General features: G+C 42.2%; 1 protein-coding gene across 2 annotated transcripts in view; it reads left to right on the plus strand.

Moving 5' to 3' along the window:
* The window catches only part of PIR (pirin), a 93,017-nt gene that overhangs the window by 30,431 nt on the left and 41,753 nt on the right, over positions 1-20,833 (plus strand). For both annotated transcript variants that reach the window (XM_019529287.1, XM_019529286.1), the window contains exons 4-5: positions 8,869-8,952; positions 9,495-9,701. In XM_019529287.1, the coding sequence (XP_019384832.1) occupies positions 8,869-8,952; positions 9,495-9,701 (291 nt within the window). The remainder of the gene's footprint in view (positions 1-8,868; positions 8,953-9,494; positions 9,702-20,833) is intronic.

Genomic DNA, 20,833 nt, shown 5'->3' on the forward strand with positions numbered 1-20,833 from the left:
ATGCAGTATGGGCACATCAAAGTAATCCAGCCATTGGATGGAGTTTATGTTAACCAAACATGCCAGTATAGTCCAGTTTACTAGGGTTTTGGAAAGGTAGCCAACTTTAGTAGGTGAAAAGTTGCAAAAATATTTGCAAGAATATATACATCTGACTTTCTACAGTAGTATTGGAAACAGCCAAAGAATGTGATATTATAGCATTTGACAGTTTCTTTGTAAAATGGAAGAAGCAATGCCACTTAAGGTCAGAAAAATGGTTTTGTTTTTGAGATAATGGTGAGAGATTTTTTGAAGCCTTGTTTTGCTATGTTATTCATAGATTTTAAGGGGCTGGAAGGGACCTTGCAAGATCATTGAGTCCAGCTCCCCTGCCCTAGGCAGGAAAAACAACTGGGGTCAGGTAACCCCAGTGAGGTGACCGTCCAGTCTCCTCTTTAAGATTTCCAGGATAGGTGATTGTACCACCTCTGGAGGGAGCTTATTCCACAGTCTGGACACCCTAACTGTTAAGAAGTTTTTTGTAGTGTTAAGCCTGAAATGGTCTTCCAGGATTTTGTGGCCATTACTCCTGGTTTTCCCCAAGGGTACCCTGTTGAACAGCAGTTCACTGAGCCCTACATGTATTCCCCTGATACAGCGTTAAGCTGCTACCAAGTCCCCTCTCAGCCTTCTCTTTTTTAGACTGAAGAGACCCAAGTCCGTCAGCCTTTCCTCATATGGCTTGCCTTGCAAGTCTCTGATCATAAGGGTGGCTCTTCTCTGGAGTCTCTCAAGCTTTTCCACATCCTTGTTGAAATGTAGCTGCGGTCTCACCACTGCTGAGTATAGTGGAAGAATCAGTTCCTTGGTTTTGCTTGAGATGCGTCGGTTGATGCATGCCAGAGTGTTGCTTGCCCTGCTGGCTACAGCACTGCACTGATGGCTCATGTTCATATTATAGTTTATTATTACCCGGAGGTTCCTTTCAGTTATGGTGCAAGTCAGTTTGGCATCATCAAGCCTGTAAGTATGTTGCAAGTTGTTCGTCCCCAGATGGAGCGCTTTATACTTCTCAGTGTTAAACTTCATCTGTTCCAATCCACCCACCTTGCCAGCCTGTCTAGGTCTGCCCGTGTCTGCAGCCTATCTTCAAGTGTGACTACGCCCCCTCACCATAACTTGGTGTTGTCCACAAACGTGGCCAGTGAGCTCTTTACCTCCATATCCAAATTATTGATAAAGATGTTAAAAAGCGCTGGACCAAGCATAGACCCCTGAGGGACATGATTGGCCACTTCTCGCCAAGAAGACACAGATCCATTCATTAGAATTCTCTGGGTCCTACCCCACAGCCAGCTTCCTACCCACCTGTCTCATCGTTAAAACCACAGTGCTCCAATTTTCTCATGAGAACATCATGGGATACTAGATCAAAAGCCTTTTGGAAGTCAAGATATACATCAACTTCTCCCTTATTCAGGTGGCAAGTTACCTGGTCATAGAAGGAGATTAGATTGGCAAAATATGACCTGCCCATGACAAAGCCATGTTGGCTGTCATTCAGAATCCTACCTTCTGCAAGTGTGTTGCACATAGACTCCTTAATGAATTTTTCCCAGATTTTCCCTGGGATAGAAGTTAGGCTAATTGGCCTGTAGTTGCTCATGTCCTCCCTCCTCCCTTTCTTGAAAATGGGCACAACTTTGGCCCTTTTCCAGTTTTCAGGGTCCTCCCCTGAGTGCCATGAGTTTTGGAAGAGTTTCACCAGGGGCCCAGCAATGACTTTGGTCAGATTCTTCAGCACTCTTAAATGAAGTTCATCCGGTTCTGTTGACTTATAAATGTCTAACTTTTCTAACTTATCACTCACCAGCTTAATGTCAACAATAGGTAGGTGGTCACTCCCACCGTGCCTATTCTGAGTCTTATTTAGCACGATTTTCCCCTTAGTCAGTTGAAATACTGAAGCAAAGTAGTCATTCAGGAGTTCAGTTTTCTCCTGCGTGTCAGTAACCAGCTATCCTGAGTTGTTAAGCAGTGGCCCCATGCTTCCATTTGTTTTCCTCTTGTTCCCTACAAACCTAAAGAAGGACTTCTTATTGTCCTTGATTTCTGTTGCTGGTTTAAATTCAGTTGCCATCTTAGCCTTTCTAATCTCCTCCCTACAAGTATGGGCTGTTGTTGTGTAGTGCTCCTTGGGGACTGTCCCAAGCTTCCATTCTTTGTATGCTTCTTTCTTCTTTTTCAAGAAGACCATGATATCCCTATTAAGCCAAGAGGGCTTACCAGCCCTTCTGCTACAATTCCTCTGCATGGGAATGGACTTCTTTTGTGCTTTGAGGATTGTGTCCTTGAGGAACAACCACTCTTCATGCACTCTTTTCACCTTTAGACCCTGGTCCCAAAGCACTTCCCCTAGTATTGCCCTGAGCTTGTTGAAATTCACTTTTTTAAGTTCAAAACTTCAACCCTGCTAGATGATTTTCCTGCCTTGTGATGAATAGTGAATGTGATGGTCTCATGGTTGCTGTTGCCCAGGCTACCCTCTATACTCAAGTCACTCACCAGATTGTTTCCTTTGGCCAAAGCCAAATCTAGAAGAGCATTACCTCTGGTTGGCCCATGCACATCCTGAGTCAGGTAGAGCTCTTCAATACAGATAAGGAAGCAACTTGACTGATCTGACTTAGCCGAGTGTTCCTCCCAAGAGATGTCTGGGTAACTGAAGTTACCCATGATGACTGTGTCCCATGCCTGCAGCCTTTGCCAGTTCTCAAGAGAACTCCAGATCAAGCTCATCCCCCTGGTTTGACTTAGGTGGTCTGTAGTATAAACCTACAGTTGGGTCTCTCTTACCACACCCACCTCACCCCATAGTATGACCCAGAGGGTTTCAAGCTACTTTTCTTTGGAGCCAGGGTCAGCCTCCAAGACAGCTGCACCTCCACGTTTCTTTCCTACTCAGTCCCTTCTATGCAGGGTGTAGCCTGCAAGATGAAAGTGTATGTATTCCTGATCTGCAAGGTGAAAGTGTATGTAAAATATAAGGAGGATTACCAGGAAATTACTGAGGGTGAATATAACATAATACACAAATCTCTCAAAAACTTGCAATTCAGCAGATGCATAATACAGTACAGATATCATAAACCACAAAGATTTCACTCTAGAGATGTAGAAATGTTAGCAATATTCCTGTTTTTTAATTGGACACTTAAGAAATTAGTAATGTAGAATAAGTCATTAGGCTTTAGGTTATTTGAAAAAAAGATAGGGTTTACAGTCATCATGCACATTAAATTAGGAGGAATGTTAGTGTTGGAACACTGCCTAAAGATGGATTTGTTCACTTTAAAAATTAGATTTTTCTGCAGTCATTTTATGCAAATCATGAAGCATATGATGACTGCATATAATGCTGCATCAAAGTAATTTAGTGGTCCTCTAAAACATAAACGAAATGAATGCATGTGCAGTTGAGGATGCTATTCGGCTAGTTGGTTAAATTACTGTAAGATCTAGAGTTTGCCTGGAAACAGTTTCCTTCATATCAGAGAAGTCTTTCTTGCTTTCCTCCTTCTTCCTGTAACTCCTAGCTATCTGTCTATCTATCTATCTCAGTATAGCTCCCTGGGTTTCCACTGTAGCATGAGTAGGCACATCACCACATATTGCTGCTGCCTATTTCCCTTCTGAGTTTAGTGTTGCCAGCAGTCCTGTGATATTTGGAGGGTTGAATTTGCTATTCCTGCCTTCCTTCTTTTGGTTTTTTTCTTATTTAGGATGACTGCCCTGTCTCCACTACAGCTGAAACCGAAGATGCTTGCCATTTTCCTTTCATCCCTGCATGTAAAGACAGTCTGACTTCCCATTTAAATGAGTCTAACAATGGTGCAAAACATATTAATAAGGGAAGGGATGGAGATGAGGGAGTAGCTGCTTCCCTACTCCAGCTCACCCTCCCCTCCCCGCCATTAGGAAAGTGAGTTCTGTCCCAAGAAGCTACCAGGGAAGTCTGTGTTTACTACAATGTTTTAATTTTGAATTCTGAACCTGAAATGATCACATGTGTTTTGGAGCTGGGAGGCTTCATAAGAAGACTCAAAATGCAGGAGACAGCTTTTTAAAATATATATGTTTAAAAATGTTGTGAGTTTTAGAGATCTTCCTCTTCATTTCTGAATACTTAAGATTGGCAGTACTAGATTTTGGCTTGAAGTAAAGGGGAAGGGCCTCTTTGATACTAGCTGCCTGCCTGTGTTGATGCCCAATGTGGAGGATCATGTTTTTTTAACAAGCTATTTAGTCTGGAAGCCTAAATATGTTGTGTTATGTTTTGTCTTATTTTTTCCCCACATGCAATTTTACTCCTTGCTTTTTTCCAGTCTTGGCATTATTGCCTATTATCCTAAAGTGATTTTGGCTCTGTTTTCCACCATTTGAGCTGCAACTGTCTTTGTACTCAAGGATGAGGCAAAAGTGGCTGCGAATCACCTCTGCAATATCCACATGCTAGCATTTACTTTGCATTAACCCAGTTCTTGAGGTTGGCAACAGTGGGCATGTCTATACATTAAAATAATCTTCTTGAATAAACTACCAGAAAGCAAATGCTTGCAGGCATGTGTCTACGGCTGTGTGTAGGAGAAACAAGAGATGGGTGCGCATGACACTTTAAAGCAGGCTAAATGCTTTTGTACCACTTTAATGATGTTGGTGTTTGTATGCCTCAGTGGCATATTGTGCATTAATTCCAGGCACTGTAGGAAATTTGGCAGCATAATGTGCCTTAAATGAATTGGGGCACAGCAAACTAAAACTCCTTCAAGGAGCCAGGCTCTGTGCAGCTCCACAGCTCTGCAGGAAGTCCTTCAGGGAGCCTGACAGCAGCCCAGGAAAGCAGGCTCTGTCCAAGAAAAGCCGTGAGCTTGATCTTACCGCCCCCGCTGCCCTTGGAGCCTGCATGCCTGCCTGAGCTGCATGGGGGCCTGGTGCTTCCCTCCATGGCTGTGGTGCCCCCTGGGACTACCCAAGCCGGGTGCCTGCTGGTGGGTATTGCCTGGGGGTGGGGCAGCTCCCAAGGAGGGACGCACCGCCTGCCCCCCCTGCAGCCCATGGATTGCTCTGCCCACTGGCAGCTCACCCTCCCCTCCCTGCCAGAGAGGCAGGAAGTCAGCAGGGTGTGTGCACTACATGGGGTTTAATCTGCCCTAAATCAAAGCGGTGTTTTTTAAAATCCACTGCTTCAATATAGGGCCCCTGTTTCATCTACACACGAAGGACACAGGAATCATAGAATCATAGAAGCAGGGTCGGGAGGGACCTTGTAGATCTTCAAGTCCGACCCCCTGCCTGGGCGGGAGAAAAACTGAGCTCAAATGACTCCAGCCAGGTAGGCATCAAGCCTCCTCTTAAAGACCCCCAGGGTAGGAGCCAGCACCACTCTCTTGGAAGTTGGTTCCAGGTCCTAGCCACCCTGACGGTGAAGTAGTTCTTACGGATGTCTAATCTAAACCTACTCTCCAACAATTTATGGCCTTGTCATGCCAGGGGGCGCTAGGGGAAACAAGGTCACCCCCAAACCCTTCTGGTCGCCCCTAGTGAGTTTATAGACAGTTACCAGGTCCCCCCTCAGCCTTCTCTTGTGAAGGCTGAACAGGTTCAGGTCCCGCAGTCTCTCATTGTAGGGTCTGCCCTGCTGTCCCCGGATCATGCGGGTGGCCCTCCTCTGGACCCTCTCAATGTTGTCCACATCCCTCCTGAAGTGGGGCGCACTGAACTGGATGCAGTATTCCAGCTGTGCCCTGACCAGTGTCGTGTAGAGGGGGAGGATCGCCTCCTTGGCCCTACTTGAAATGCAACTGCAGATGCACGACAAGGTCCGGTTAGCCCTGCCAACTGTGACCTGGCATTGTCGGCCCATGTTCATCTTGGAGTCAGTAATGACTCCAAGATCTCTTTCTGCTTCTGTGCTCTCAAGAAGGGAGTTTCTCATCTTATAAGTGTGCTGCTGGTTCCTACTGCCCAAGTGCAGCACCCTGCACTTGTCAGTATTGAAACGCATCCTGTTTTTGTTAGCCCACCCCTGCAACCTATCCAGGTCTTGCTGCATTCTTTCCCTCCCTACTAGCGTGCTCACCTCACCCCAAATTTTGGTATCATCAGGAAATTTAAACAGGTTGCTTTTCACGCCATCATCCAAATCACTGATAAAGAAATAGGAATAGATTTTATGCTCCTAGCAGCAGACTGCACCTGCCCTGCAATGGACCCCTGCAACAGCCAGAGGTAGCTTTAGCCTCCCCCTCGGTGCCTTGCCAAGAGACAGCTGTCTTCTGGCAGGGGCTGGGACATTATTCCCTGCCCCTGGGAGCTGCTTGCTTGTAGAGCAGGCTACCCCACCAGAGTCTGGGCAGAGACAAAGTCCTCCTGCCCTGACAGCAGGGAGCTCCCAGCCCCTGCTTTACAGTCATGGGACCCAGGCTGGGAGATCCTTTTCTCCTAGTGCCAGCTCTGCAGTTGTGGGTCCAGGACTGGCCCTGTGACTGTGGGGCACAGGCTGGGAGATAAGGATTCCCCAGACCCAGCCCTGCAATTGCAGAGCAGGGGCTGGGAATTCCCTGCTGCCAGGGCAGGGGGACATTGTCTACACCCAGGCTTTGGTGGTGGAACCTGCCCTGGCAGCTGGCAGCTCCCAGGAGGCAGGGAGCAATCTCCTGCCCCCTGTTGCCTGGCTGACCAGGAGCACATTTGCTCCTGGTCAGGCACTACAACATGTGAGCTACTGCACAGTAAGTAATCTTGAGTAAATTTGCTACTTGGATTTGCAGGTAGCAACGTTACTCACTATTAGAGCAAATTACTGCACAGTAAGCATCTGCACTTGCAGATGCAGATGCTTACTAATCAGTAAAGCATCTCGTGTAAATGCACCCAGTAAGTGCAAGAAGGCAGTAACTTGTGCTCAGCTAATATTGCCCATGACCTCATTCTAAGAGCAGCTAAGAATAGCTGGAGCACAAAGGTACTTAAGCCATAAATACTCGTCTCATCTGTGTTCCTGGTGAGTCTCCACCCAACATGGTGGATGCTATAGGACTAACTAGGAAATTCCACAATGGCTGATTCACCCAGCTTTCCTGTACAGTTTTGCCATATCCACAGAGCTAAGCTAAAGCAGTTATACCATTGTCCAGTACTGGGTCATCACCTCCTGTAATGGATCTCTTTCATTAAATGGATTTCTTACAAGCATGTTGCCCAACAAGCCTATCATTGGGCATAAAACTTACCAAGTTTTGTGTCTGAATCGTAGAAAATGAGGATTAGAAGGGACCTCAGGAGGTCATCTAGTCTGAACCCCTGCTCAAAGCAGAACTATCCTCCACTATATCATCACAGCCAAGCCTTTGTCTACCTGGGTCTTGAAAACCTCTAAGGATGGAAATTCCACAACTCTCTGGGTAATCAGCTCCCGTGCTTCACTACCCTCCTAGAAAGATTTTCCTTATATCCAACCTAAATTTCCCTTGCTGCAGTTTGAGGCCATTGCACTTTGTTCTGTCATCTGCCATACAGGAGCCAGAGCCTTAGTTATTATACTGCAATTTCCAATGAAAAACAAGACAAAAGAGAGGAATGCATGATGAAAAAAGAAAGGGAGAAAAGGAAAAGAAGGTGAGAAAAGACAGTAAAGAGAGGGAAAATAGGAAAGACTGGTGCATCTCCATTAGATGCTTTACTGCACAGTAGAGTAGCTTACTGCAAAGTAAGTGTGTGCATCTACATATGCACATGCTTACTCTGTAGTAAACTTCACTAATTGCAAATAAATTTACTACCTGCAAATGCAAGTAGCAAATTTTCTTGTGATTAGTAACAGTGCAGTAGCACTCATGTAGTCATCTAACTGGGAGCAAATCTGATCCTGGTCAGCCGGCCAGCAGGCGGTGAGAGATTGCTCCCTTCCTCGGGGAGCTGCATACTGCTAGGGCAGGCTCCACCACCGAAGCCCAGGTGGGGACCATGTCAGCAGGGAGCTTCAAGCCCCCCACTCTGAGATCACAATGGGGAAGTGGGTCTGAGAAAGCCTTATCTCCCACCGGGTGCTCTGCAACCAGAGGTCCAGCACTGGGAGGTCCTTATCTCTTAATGCCAACCCCTGTTCATGGAGCTGGCACTGGGTTCTCTGCTGGTACGGAATGGGGATCATGTTTCCTGCCTTGCTCTGTAATTGCATGCAATCCCTGCCCAGCTGAGGACCACTGCTAGTTGTCCCACTGGCAGGTCCTTCCAACTTTTCTACCCCCAACAAGGGAACTGGAGCCAGGAGTTCCCTGCTGCCAGGGCAGGGGAACATTGTCCTTGCCCTGCCAGTGGCAGCCTCTCAGGGACAGGGAGCAATGTCTCAGCCTCAACCAGAGACAGCCATCTCCTGGGCTGGTACTCCCTGCTAGCCCTTGCTAACATGCAGGGGGAGCCTAGAGTTCCCCCCATGGTGACAGGGGGCCATTGCAGGGCCTCAGAAACAGGAGCAGTTTGCTGCCATTTAGCAGCAGATCTTCTTCCGCTTCCCTGCATGTGCGGGCACCTGCCTGGGAGTGTTTACACCACTGTCAAGTAAACTACTCCTGGATCTAATGCACATGTAGACACACCCAATGGGAACAAAAGTTGCTCCTAAAGCCTTAATATTTTTCAACATGGGTAATTTTTATATCATAGGTTGAGAAACATGAATTGATTTTGGGAATTTGCCTGATCCCCTGTGTTCTGCTGCAGTGTATTGGGCACATCTATTTGTACAAAAGTATTATTGATCTGTTATGTTACTGTTTTAAAGCAAGACTGTGTATTCAACTAATCTTCCTTCCCTGTTGTCCAAAGGTAACTTATCTGTTGGCGGGTGGGTCCATGGCCCACGAAGATTTCTGCGGACATGCTGGTAAACTGAACCCAGGAGATTTACAGGTATGGGAAAATGGTGAGAGAAGTGTAGGTGACATTTTAATCCTACAAGGCTACTTCTACCTTTCTTCTTTTAAATTTGTGATTATCCTGCAATTCAGAAAAACAAAACAAAATACAACACAGCTTTTTTTTTGTTATGTTAAACATTTTAACTGGCTGCTAAACTCAGCCACAACACTGTACTTTCCCCCACACACATTTAGCATGTTTACATTCCAGATAAATTCCTGGCATGCTGTTTTACTGGGAACTTTTATATTTGAGTTATTTAAAACTTATCTACATATAAACAGTGCTTTCTTGTGTTGTTCAAATAGATTAACAAACAAGTGCTACTTTTTCAGCTCAGCATTTCAACATTTAAAAACAAACAGATAAGCAACATGATTGTTATTTATGTAATCTGTGTTTGATTCAGACAGAAGTTTCAACTATGTTGACTAGTTCTGGGTAAAAACTTTTTCCTTCACTCCAGGTTTTTTTAATTCAATGGATATGTTGTGACCCTTTGTATTCTGTTCCTTCTACTTCTTCTGTCTTAGTGGATGACAGCAGGGAGGGGTATTCTGCATGCAGAGATGCCCTGCTCAGAGCAGCCAGTGCATGGCCTGCAACTCTGGGTCAATTTGAGAAGTTCAGAGAAAATGGTGGAACCCCAATACCAAGAACTGAAAAATGAAGAGATACCAAAGCCCACCAAGAATGGTGTGACTGTATCTGTCATTTCAGGAGAGGCACTGGGTATAAAGGTAAACTCTTCAAGGTTATTGGCATAGCTGGAGTCTACATACTTTTTATGTATTATCTATGTATCAGACATTTGCAGACAAGTTTAAACATCAACTGTTTTATCAGTCCACTTAGGTTTTAAAAGAAGAGATCCACTACATTTTATAAACATTCTTTGAAGGTTAAGGGTATGTGGTAATTGTTCCATGTTGTCATTTCTAATTGGTAAGGTATGTTTCTTTTAAATGTGGTATATTATTACAAGGTGTTCCCTTATATATTGCACTATAAATCATGTATGTGACAGAATTCTCCACCGAACTCTCTTTGTTAGGGAGCACATGCCTTAGCCTGGGCAGGAATATGGTTTAGCGCCTGTTAAAATGGCTTTATGTAGGATGTGTTGTGCCACTTTTACCCACAAGTAGTCCATTTAAATCTCTGTGATTCCTCACCTGAACAAAACTACTCACTGCAAGGGTTGTTGAATCAGACCCGTCAGTATATATTCAGAGATAAATAATATCTTTTCATTTGGTTGGAAGCATTTGTCTGGCTATAAGCTGGGGTCAGTCCTGCTAGAAAAGGGTTAAAATGCATCCTGCAGACCCACTGGACATAACTGCTGGAGAGAGGGTCTAGGCAGTGAGCTGAGCAGTCTGAAGGGTGGAAACATAGGATAAGCAAGGTCAGAGGGCATGGTTTGAACTGAACTTTATGTTGCTTTTGTTCCCTTCCTGCTAATAAGTCATCCTTTCCTGGTGGTTTTGCATTTGGCGTCCAGATAGCATTCACACTGTTTTTCATAGAAGGCTGAGACAGCCATCCCCCTGTCCCGCAGGTGCAGGAGTACAAGATAGAGCAGAAGTTCATCTCTTTAGTCAGTTCACCCTGTGTGAAGTGAGGCAGGCTTCCAGTGCTAGGATGTACAAGAGGTGTGGTGAGAAGGCCACGGTGTTGTTCTGGCAGCACTGGGGAGCCCTGAGGTCTGATTATGTTCTCTTTTGTACTTTATATAGTAATTTATATCTGTAAGAAGGGAGATACAAAACATGTGCAACTAGGATGGCATACCTACTTTGCACACGAGTCAATGATTACCATGGGTACCAGGTGCTGGGGACTTAGGTCCAGCGTGAGTGAGTCTAGCTGGGGCCATGACTACATCTATTCATAGTGCTGCAAGGTAGCAAATTCCACTTCTGCACACAGTGCTCTTGCAGCCTTGCTTTTGCAAGCAAGAGATTTTATGCCTTTAGAAGTCATTATGCTTCAGGCCTCTGCTTGTTTATTGGTGCAGTAGGTAAAGGAAATTCCCATATTCCCTGAACCAACTCAATTGCAGCTCTATTCAAACTTATTTTTTATAATGTATGATGGCAAAAAAAAAAAAATAACTGCATCAAGAAGGCCGTATTTCCATTGCCTTGCCTCTTATGTGATCATTTTAAACCTGGGATAAATTCATATAATGCTTTTCTGAGAGTGGCAGCATTTTACACCTGTGCAGATATAATAGCACGGTACCACAACTTACAGAAAAATCAGTCCTGGAAAGTATTCATAGGTCTTTTTCACACACTTGATACTTCACTACTTTATATGCAACAAAGATTCATGTTACTTTTTAATTCCAATTAGACTTGTAGATTTTGAAACCAGAAATTCCTTTTGACAAATCTGCCAAGTATGATTTTTCCTTAGTGTATGCTTGTAATTCCTATTAACGGAAATAGCATACATCACAACAAAAGCTCTGTAATTAAGCTACATTAAAAAAACCCAGAGAAGAGCAAAAAGCCCATCACAATGATCAGATAAGAAATGGCATCAGAGCACCTATTAACTGGCTGGTATTATGTGGACAGAGTCTAACATTAGGATCGTGACATGTCTATTCCCTAAGCTTTATTTTTAAGTTGACAGTATACCTTATGGAAGGAATGCCAAGTAACCAACAAAATACTTCAATGTGCTGTTTTAACTTCCACTGTGAAATCATATATTTAAACAAAATAGTAATTCAGTGTTGGTAGCTATTGCAAATGAAAAGGGTTTTGGACTTCAAGTAAGTGGGTTGCTTCTTTATCCTCATTTATAAATTTTATATTTAATACAAGTCATTTTAATTGACTGCTTTATACATTGGTTACTTACTGATCTAGTAGTACATGAAAAATGGAGCCAGTATCCTCATATATAATGTTTTTTGGGAAGAGAGGACATGCCTTTGTGGTCTATAGGAATGTGGCTTGTCAAGGAAGACTGAGCTTTTGTCTTTGCAGTGAACCACCATGATCTTTTAATCAGAGAAGGTTACGAAGGAAAAACAAACTGCACAGCTTGCTAATCTGGTTCCCGTTGCCCACACATGGAGCCAGTGAGCCCATCCCCTCCCTTTCTAAGTTGAACTTTGGCCTCTCCATTCTGCCTCCAGATTCTACTTCTTTTTCTATGACATTGACAGTTTCCATATAGCAATACAACCACAGAAAAGTTGTCTCTTTTCAGAAGTAACTACATATTTTCTTTATACATCCAAGGGGAGTTCAGTCTCGATGCCAGTTCAAACTGCAGCTGTCACGAGATTGTTGACAAAAGTTCAATTAGCTGTTGGATTTGGTGCATCTTTGCTGTGGGAGGCGCAAAAACATGGACTAAATCTCTGGGCTGCCTCCCTCCTTACCACTGCATCAAGTCTGAATTTACTCTCCTTTCCCATAGGGCTCTACATGACTCCCCATACCTAATTATCTAGGCTTCAGTGCCAAGAGTGGAACACAGCCTGTAGACTGTAAATTTCGTGGGGCCCTTTACTACCTTCAATACTTGACAGTAAGCATTTGGTACACTCTGGCACTAAGTATTTTTAAGTGGAGACAAATAGTCTTCACATATAACAGTCTGCTTTGAACATCTCTTTTAGAAAGTCAGTACTTTCATCTTACGAAAGATATATAGGCTTCTAATAGCAGTGTGTATAAGTGGTTGTTTCCTAGCTAAGGAAGTATGAAGTAACAGGTTCCATCTGTAGCTTCAGACATTAAAAATGAAAAGAAGGGGGGAAAAATAAATACCTTCAGGAATGCTTAGCAAAGCATAAACATTTTTGTTGCATTTTTTTTTGTCATTTTTGTTTATTTTATAATAGGTTCTGTGCCTATAAAACGTGATCTGTCATGCCTGGAGCATTAAGCAGAAGCAAGTTAATTTTTCTGGCATACAATTATAATTTGGCACCTTCTTTTCTCAGAAGGCTGCTCTTAGGCCACAGGAAATGTCCATGCAGCAACATAATGTAGACTTTCTAAAGCAAGGATCTGCAATCCATGGCCAGCTGATTCTGATCCATGGAGCCTTTGGATCCAGCCTGCTGAGACATGGCTTCAGCAGCACTTGGTGGCAGAGGGCTTTGTTTGCAGCACAGCTGGGTGGTGGGGGCCTGGACAGAGGGTCCCCTTTGCCTGCACCACACCACAGCCAGGCAGTGGAGAGAAGCAGTGGCAATGTCCAGGTCCTAGTACCAGCCTGCCTCACTCCGAGCTGGTTCATTCCAGCCTGCTGCCAGAAAACATTGCTGACCCCTGTTCTGTAGACATTAATCAGTGATCATCAGTGGTACTGTAAGTTGAAAGAATGGGCTCATAGGGAGTGGCTTTGACTTTGCAAAAGATGCAGAAGGTTACCTAAAGGGCATTCACTGTAAACACCTTATAGGTTTGTCTTATGTAAAGATATTTATTATATAACGTTTCTTATCTTGAGAAGTTGGCACACCCCCAAAGAATGTCTGTACTTTAACATCCACATTCCCCTATGAATTCAGTAAACATGAAAAGAAGCAACTTTATTACTCAAAATTGTGAAAAATGCATATCCCAGTTGTTCAAAACCTTAGCATCACTGATCTTGCCTAAGGAAGCTAATGACAACCTAGGGTAGAACATCTAACTGAAGGGGGTGTCTCTTTTCCTCACTCAATATGTAAGTGTTGCCTTTTTACTCTGGGAATGACATACCAAACTACAGGGCTGGGATAAAATATCCCACCTGGCATCCATCAATGCAAATATATTTAACTCATTTTTATAAATAAATGACTATGAAGATAAACACATATCTGGCACTCTACACCCCTGCCTGGTGCTATAAAAAATTTACATTAGGACCGTGCAACTGAAAAGCAGAAGATAGAACAGATATATGTATATTAGAGAACACTGCATCAGAGATGTGGTACAAGAATGGATGATGATTTACTTTCAGGTAGAAATGTTTGTGAGCTTGTCATATAAAATAACCCATTTTTCAGAGCTGGACTTTGAGGTAGGGCATTTGAAGAGCTCTGACTGGATTACTTGAGGAGACTGTAGGCAGACAAGGTTCTTTGAGTGAATCTGATATCTTTTATTAGACCAACTTAAATAGTTGGAATTTTTTTTTAGCAAGCTTTTGGGTTTAAATACCCTTTGTTAGGCTGAGGAGACTGTGACAGATCACACTCCATTTTTAAGGTACCAAAGGATGATCCTATTCCACTATTCAAGTCTCTGAAAAAATGTCAATGTACCTATTCTTATAACATGTCATTATCTTAGCCTTAAGAGTAAATGACAAAAAGCAATGAACAGGAGAAAGGTCCATCTACCTTTTGTGTTAACTGTTTTTCAGGGACTGGAGCAGAGTAAAATAAGATCATACATAGACACTTAACAGGCAAAATAAAATCTGATCCATTGTATCATCAGAGGCCAGTTGGCTGGGTAGAGGGAACATGGGCACTTTGATGTCTTAAGTGTAATTTGATAATGATAAAGACTCTTTTAATCAGGGAAAGACTGAACAAAAGTGTTTTTCAATTGGAGATGGATTTCAGACATGGCTGTCCAGCAAAGCAGAACCATCATTGTACATGTAACCACATCTTAGGACACATTTTATATGAACCAGCCACAGTGCTTGAACTTGCCACATATTTGAAATTTGGCTTCAATGAAAGCCAAGTATATAAAAAGGACTGAATGGGCCAGGTTGCATGATGAAATGATTCTAAACAAATATATAAGGAAGCTGTACCATCTTTTTAATTGTTATGTTTTGTAACATTTTAAAGTCTTAAATCTAAATTCTTGGAAGAAATGAAAGAAGGAAAAGAAAAGAATAAGAAGCCTTAAGTTTTAAGTTGGGGGCATGTGTGTATAGCCGCTGCTTTGCAAAGGATTTTGACTTTCAGAGCTGAAAGTGTTAGTGTTCCTAAGTATATGGACAACATTTGAAGGAATGATAAACTTTTCTATAACCTCCACTCATTTTTAAGACAGTAAAATCAATTGGACAGTCTAAGATATCCTGTCTTCCAGCCAAAACTCAGTGCTGTATTTACAAATCAGCTCATAAGTAGTTGTGGAAATAAAAGAGTGATCACAAAGAAGACAACTTGTAGTTCCTGCATCTGGTGGTACATTCAAAATGTTGGATAGAGTGTAAACTGACTGGCAGCCAAAACCTCTATATTTTGATGCAAGAGCAAGTCCAACTGCAGGGAGTGTCCCTTAATGAGTAGAATGGAGGGAAAACAATCTAAATCTAAATATTCATCTTAAAAGCAAATTTCATACAAGTTAAGCTACATTGTCAACATGGAGGTGGTCTCTTAGCTACAGATATTCTCTTCTTGCTCTGGAGAAGTGGCATCTGTCACTTAGTGGTTATCTCCCACTGAAAAGCACCTGGAGCTGATGTTGGAGGGTCATTCTGGGCATCTCACAATTCACAGCCGTTAAGACTGAAATCAGTTTTCCAAGTCTTCACGGCTTAGCATGTATGAAGTTATCAAAGGTGGGTAAACTCTTGATTTGCAAAAGGGAGTAGGGTAGAGAAGGGAGATTAGTAACTTTGATTCTCCCAGTATTGGAACAGAAGAGCAAGAGAGCATTCCTTGAAACTGAACGGTGGCAGATTTAGAACAAAATTTAAAAATTAAATCAACATGCATGATGCCTAATTAAGCAAGGGAACTCATTGCCCCAGGAAATTGTTGATGCCAAGATCTTAATGAGATTCCCAAAGGGTTTGGACCTTTGACAGGGATAACAAGGTAATATTCAGAATTGTTATGGTTATTGCTACATTTTTTTTCAGGGATATTAAATTTCATGCTTCAGCACTTAAGTCAGTCTCTTAGAAGTCAGGAAAAGACCTAGCATGGGGAGAGATAATCCCACAACTCACTGACATGCTGTCTAGGTTTGCACTTTCCTCTGAAGCATCTAGTTTGGGCCCCCATAAGAAGAAGCAGGATAGCTAACTAGGTAGACCAGTGGTTCACAACCTTTTTAGATTTAAGGCACTCCTCTAAAAGTTTTTTTCAATGTGGTGGCACTCTGGTTGATGCCATAGAGTAGTGGCAACAACAGCGATGGCCAGACAGGCAAACTACAGTACATATTAGTGCGCCTCATTGTCCTAAAATTGCCTAATTTTTTCGATGTAGTGTTTTACCCCGTTATTTCTCATTTCTATGCCTGCTTAAGATAATGAATACCAGTGTCAGCAGCTACAAAACAAGAGGCAGATCTTCAAAAAAAATGTGAGATTAAAGCAATAAATTATAATACATAATTTAGGGTCTTGTTATTTACCTTGCATCTTCCTCTTGATGGTATTCTTGAGTTGTATGTTTAAGATTTTTTTTCAAAACTTAAAAAGTTAGAAATTTGTAATTTTTAATGAAAACTCCGATTTTTACAGGATCAAAATTCCAGGGGCCAGGGCTTTTGGGAAAACACCAACTATTGTGACTGCTGGTAATATATTTCTGCCATCAAGTATTTGTTATCATCAAATTTTGTCAGTCTTCATATTCTATCCCCCCCCCTACATTTAATAGGTGCCTATAAACACATAAGTCCCTTAATCTTTTCCCCCTAACTCAGCCCCTACATCTGCCACTGATATTTTTGCTCCTCTTTGAGCGTCTTCAAATCTGTTAGTCTCTCTGTACTGATGTGAAACAGTATCCTGGGTATAAGCATGTCATTGGTACTGGGAAGGAGAAAATGTCATCGTCACTAGGTGATTCTCATGGATATGGAACCTGAAGTTGCACTGGTCTTCCTTGGTGCCATAAAACACTAGAAACTTGTACCAATTTTGCTGTTCACTATCATTCATTTGACTCATCCATCTGTTCTGCTTCCCTCTTGTCTCTTCCTTGTTGTGCATATGAGTTTTTCAGATTCTTTTCCCTGCAGATGTAATAGGTGGTATTTTCCCAAGATGTTGTTTTCCCCAGTTTTCTCCTTGTGTTTTTGATCCAAGTCCCTTTGCATAATTCCTTTGTTGTGACTGGTGCTTGAAATCCTCCCAAAATAGTAACTGTGTTAACATGCTGGTTTTTTTTACTATTCCTGATCCTAACTGAATACATTTTAAGACCAGATTGAACACTGATCCCCAGATTACCTGGTAGCTATCTCCCCTGACTGCCATGTGTTATCATTAAGCATTAGCATTCAATTACCTTTTTGATAATTTTTCAAACCACGTGACTATCTTGTCTCAGCCAATTCACATTCATTTTAAAAATAAGATTTCATAAGACATGGTATGAAATCATTTGTTATAAGTCCAAGTATGGTATTTACTGCTTTTTCTTCATCTACTAATCTTGTATTTTTTGACAAAAAACAGTCATGCAGAAACAATGAGCATGATTACATGAAGACAGAAAGTGCAGCTGGACATGAGGCATGTATAATCAAAAACTCACTCTGAGTAATACAGTAGAAACACTATTCACAGCTGAGGGTCCACTTAACATGTACATAAATGTTTTGCTTCTGACCTTTGTATAAATATACTTCATCTGTGTGAAGTACTGCAAAATATTGCCAAAATAACAAGAGAAATCTGTGGGGATTTTTGACTTTCACTGCCAGATGAAACTATAATCTGTTTACAGAAGGGGAAAACATATAACTAAATAATAAAAACTGAAATTGCCAATGCCAGAGACGCATACTGGATTAGAGGGACTGCGGCTGTGATCAAATGTAAAGGTTTCTGTGTCCCTGTGAAATGTTCATGGCACCTGAGGAGGGGGTTAGATTCCAAATTTGGACTTTACCAGTAGTTTCTGTCCCTACTCCAGTTCTCTGTAAAGTAGAGAAGAATAGAAGTCTCTGAATTCACAAACCTAATCTCCTCTTGTTTCCCAAGTTAGTTTTACAATGGTTTCAGTAGGTCACAATAATATGCATTTAAGAGGAAGCTTTCACTCTCGCAGTAGAAGTCTCCCCTGGCCCACAAGCTGAAAATTAACTCAATTTTCAGTTTCAAATTCCATCTTCTTTAAGAGGAAGAATACTACTTTCTCTAACTTCTTCCCACATCAAGTCTGTGTGGCTGACTCCAATGATTTTATTGTGAGTGTTGTGCTATTTGGTATTACTCTTAGGTCCCCTCTAGATGTGCAGGTAAAGGCATGACAGGATCTGACACACAATCCACACAATTGTGCTTCCTGCCATGTTACCTATGCGTGGCAGGAAGCGTGATTGTGGGATTGTGAATTAGATCCCATCGTGCCTTATTGCAGGTGTAGGGGGAGCCCTGGATCACCTAGAATTGCAGCTGGGAGCCTCTTCAGCTGATAGGAGCGGATGTGATCCCCCAGCCACAAGGGTGCTTGGGGTGTCCTCACAGGTGGCAGCTTTTAATCCCAGGCTCAGGGGTGCACATAGGCCCTTGCAGCTGGGTGCTCTGAACAACTGAAAGGGCTGCCATCTGCAGGGGCCCCTGGCCATATGTTCAATTAATGGCATAATAGAAAGAAGCTACAAAGTCATTCCGTATATTTTGTGGAATAACTCTTGTAACTTATTTGTCTTTTTTCACACCATTAATTGATTGACCATGTGACCAGTTGACCATGTAAAGCATGATTAATTAGTTACTCATGCCTTAAGTATAATGTGTAGACGGGGCCTTAAAATATGACTTTTCCTGGAGCCATATGATTATGCTTTTAGGTCAGTCTCTTGATTTTGGGGGACCTTGACTCACCATTTGTGAACGCTTGAAGTAGGGAGTACTCTGAATAGACTTTCTGGTCACTCGAATCAGTATCAAAGAGCAAGAAAGCCTTTCATCCTAGGCCGGCCTCGTATCTAGTAAAAAGAAGTAAGGTTGATCAGCTAGGCCTAGCTGAATTAATATTTTAAGAGATTCCTTTAAAGAATTTAGGTGAGAGGAATTTAAACTCTGTCTGTGTTTTTAGCTCGAACTATGAACATGTGATACAGGACTATGCTATCCCTCAAACATGACCATCTCTATTTTGGCTCTCTTCTGGGATGGCACTCATCCAGTTACCTAAATCAACCTTTATTCTCATCCCTGCATACACTAAAACATGTGGTGTATATCCCATGGCTCTTTGCATGAAGGAGCTGCTGTGCCTTGTGCTAAGTACTTTGAGGGGGGGCCTGGAGGAAAGATAAATGAAATGAGTGGGACTTGTTTATACCAGTGAGGCAATGAAGGAAACCACAAAGCAGGCTTCTGAACTTCATATTGCTGCCTAGTGAACCACCTGTTTTTCCTCTGTTCTGGTATCACCAGCCAAAGCTTTGAGTCAGCATTGCCTTCTGTTGGCCTGTGAAACATGTTCTACAGCTTGTAGCAACTTGGCAAATCAAGATACTACTTTTGAACATGATAACTGGGTAATTTTTCAGCTTGTGTGCCATAGGAGACTTCTGTTGTCCTCAGGTAGCTGTCATTCCAATTTGGTTTATAAAACTGCTTCTGGCATTATCCAAACTGAACGAAAAGTGATGAGAACATTGCAAACCAAGTTTCATGTTTGGAAGATGAATAACTAATCACTGATGAATAGTAATTCCCTAAAATTGATGTATGCCACTAATTCTGGCAGCCCACGGACTCCAGTTCCTGCAAGCCCATTGTCTACATGAAGTGAGCTTCAGCTCACAATATCTTGTGCTCTGTGTGTCTGTGTGTGTCTGTGTGTGAATTTGGTGGTATGTCTGTATACACACACATATACATACACACACATACTTTGATTAGTCTATAAAGTGCAAATATACACTGTTTTTCACTTGACTCCAGACTAGCATGACTATTACATCTCTCTACAGTGCGAAAGTCAGTCATATGCTATTGCAGTTTTTAGGCTGAGGATGACTGTTTTTCTTTTTCCTATCTGTATCTAGAATAACCTTTACAGAGAGGCAGGAGACCAACTCACTTTGAAAGAGATGTTGTATTATATTATCTGTTAGTTTTATTGTAATCTGTTGGTTTCTAATTTTTTTAAGAAAGCCCTTGGGCATCATGGGTATAAGGACTCTTAAAATATTGTAAAAGAAGCACAGGATTCCTGCCACTCCTGTGGCTGTTTAACTTAATTCTTATCTGTTGGATAATATATTTTGAGCATGAGAACAGTTTAGTCTTCTTGACCCCTTATTGAGACTATGGATATGTTTTCCAGCTGAGGAAGTGACATGGATACTTTGCTGACTGAGAACTGGACTGAGACCACCAAATACATGCCTCATGCTCTATTTTAGCTGCTGCTTAATCCATTTTGGATCTAGGTGTCCTACAATTGATGGCTGTACTTGTCATTATTGTATTTTGCTTGTTTCACAGTAATGCCTAGAGGCATGTAGCAGGTTATAGTACCTTATTAGGCTAGATACTCTGCATACAGATACAATGAAAAGATAGCCACTGCCACACAGTGCTTACAATGTTTGTCTTTTATATTGTGACAATTGTTAAAAATCTAAGTGCTATTCAATGTAAACAAACAGAATAAAACAAAAACTAGCCCAGCTCTGCCATGTGATAGAGGGAACATGGAGTTACACCAGCAAAAATAAGACAGCTCAGTCTTGTGTTAATGATCCTTCAAGGCTGGACAAAAACAATGTCAGGAAATTTCAAGATAGAGCTATAAAGGTAGCATTAATGTGGCTGCACTGCATTCAACCTGCGTCTCTTTTTATAGTGTCTGTTTTATAGCAAAATCAAAAAGAAACATTTAGATCTCAGTCCCATGTCAGTTCTCTGTGGTTGTATCCTTTTCTCTGTATGGATCTCCATTGAAAGCAATGAG

The sequence above is a fragment of the Crocodylus porosus genome, unplaced genomic scaffold (assembly GCF_001723895.1).
Source record: "Crocodylus porosus isolate Cpor-Errol unplaced genomic scaffold, CroPor_comp1, whole genome shotgun sequence".
Classification (NCBI taxonomy): domain Eukaryota; kingdom Metazoa; phylum Chordata; order Crocodylia; family Crocodylidae; genus Crocodylus; species Crocodylus porosus.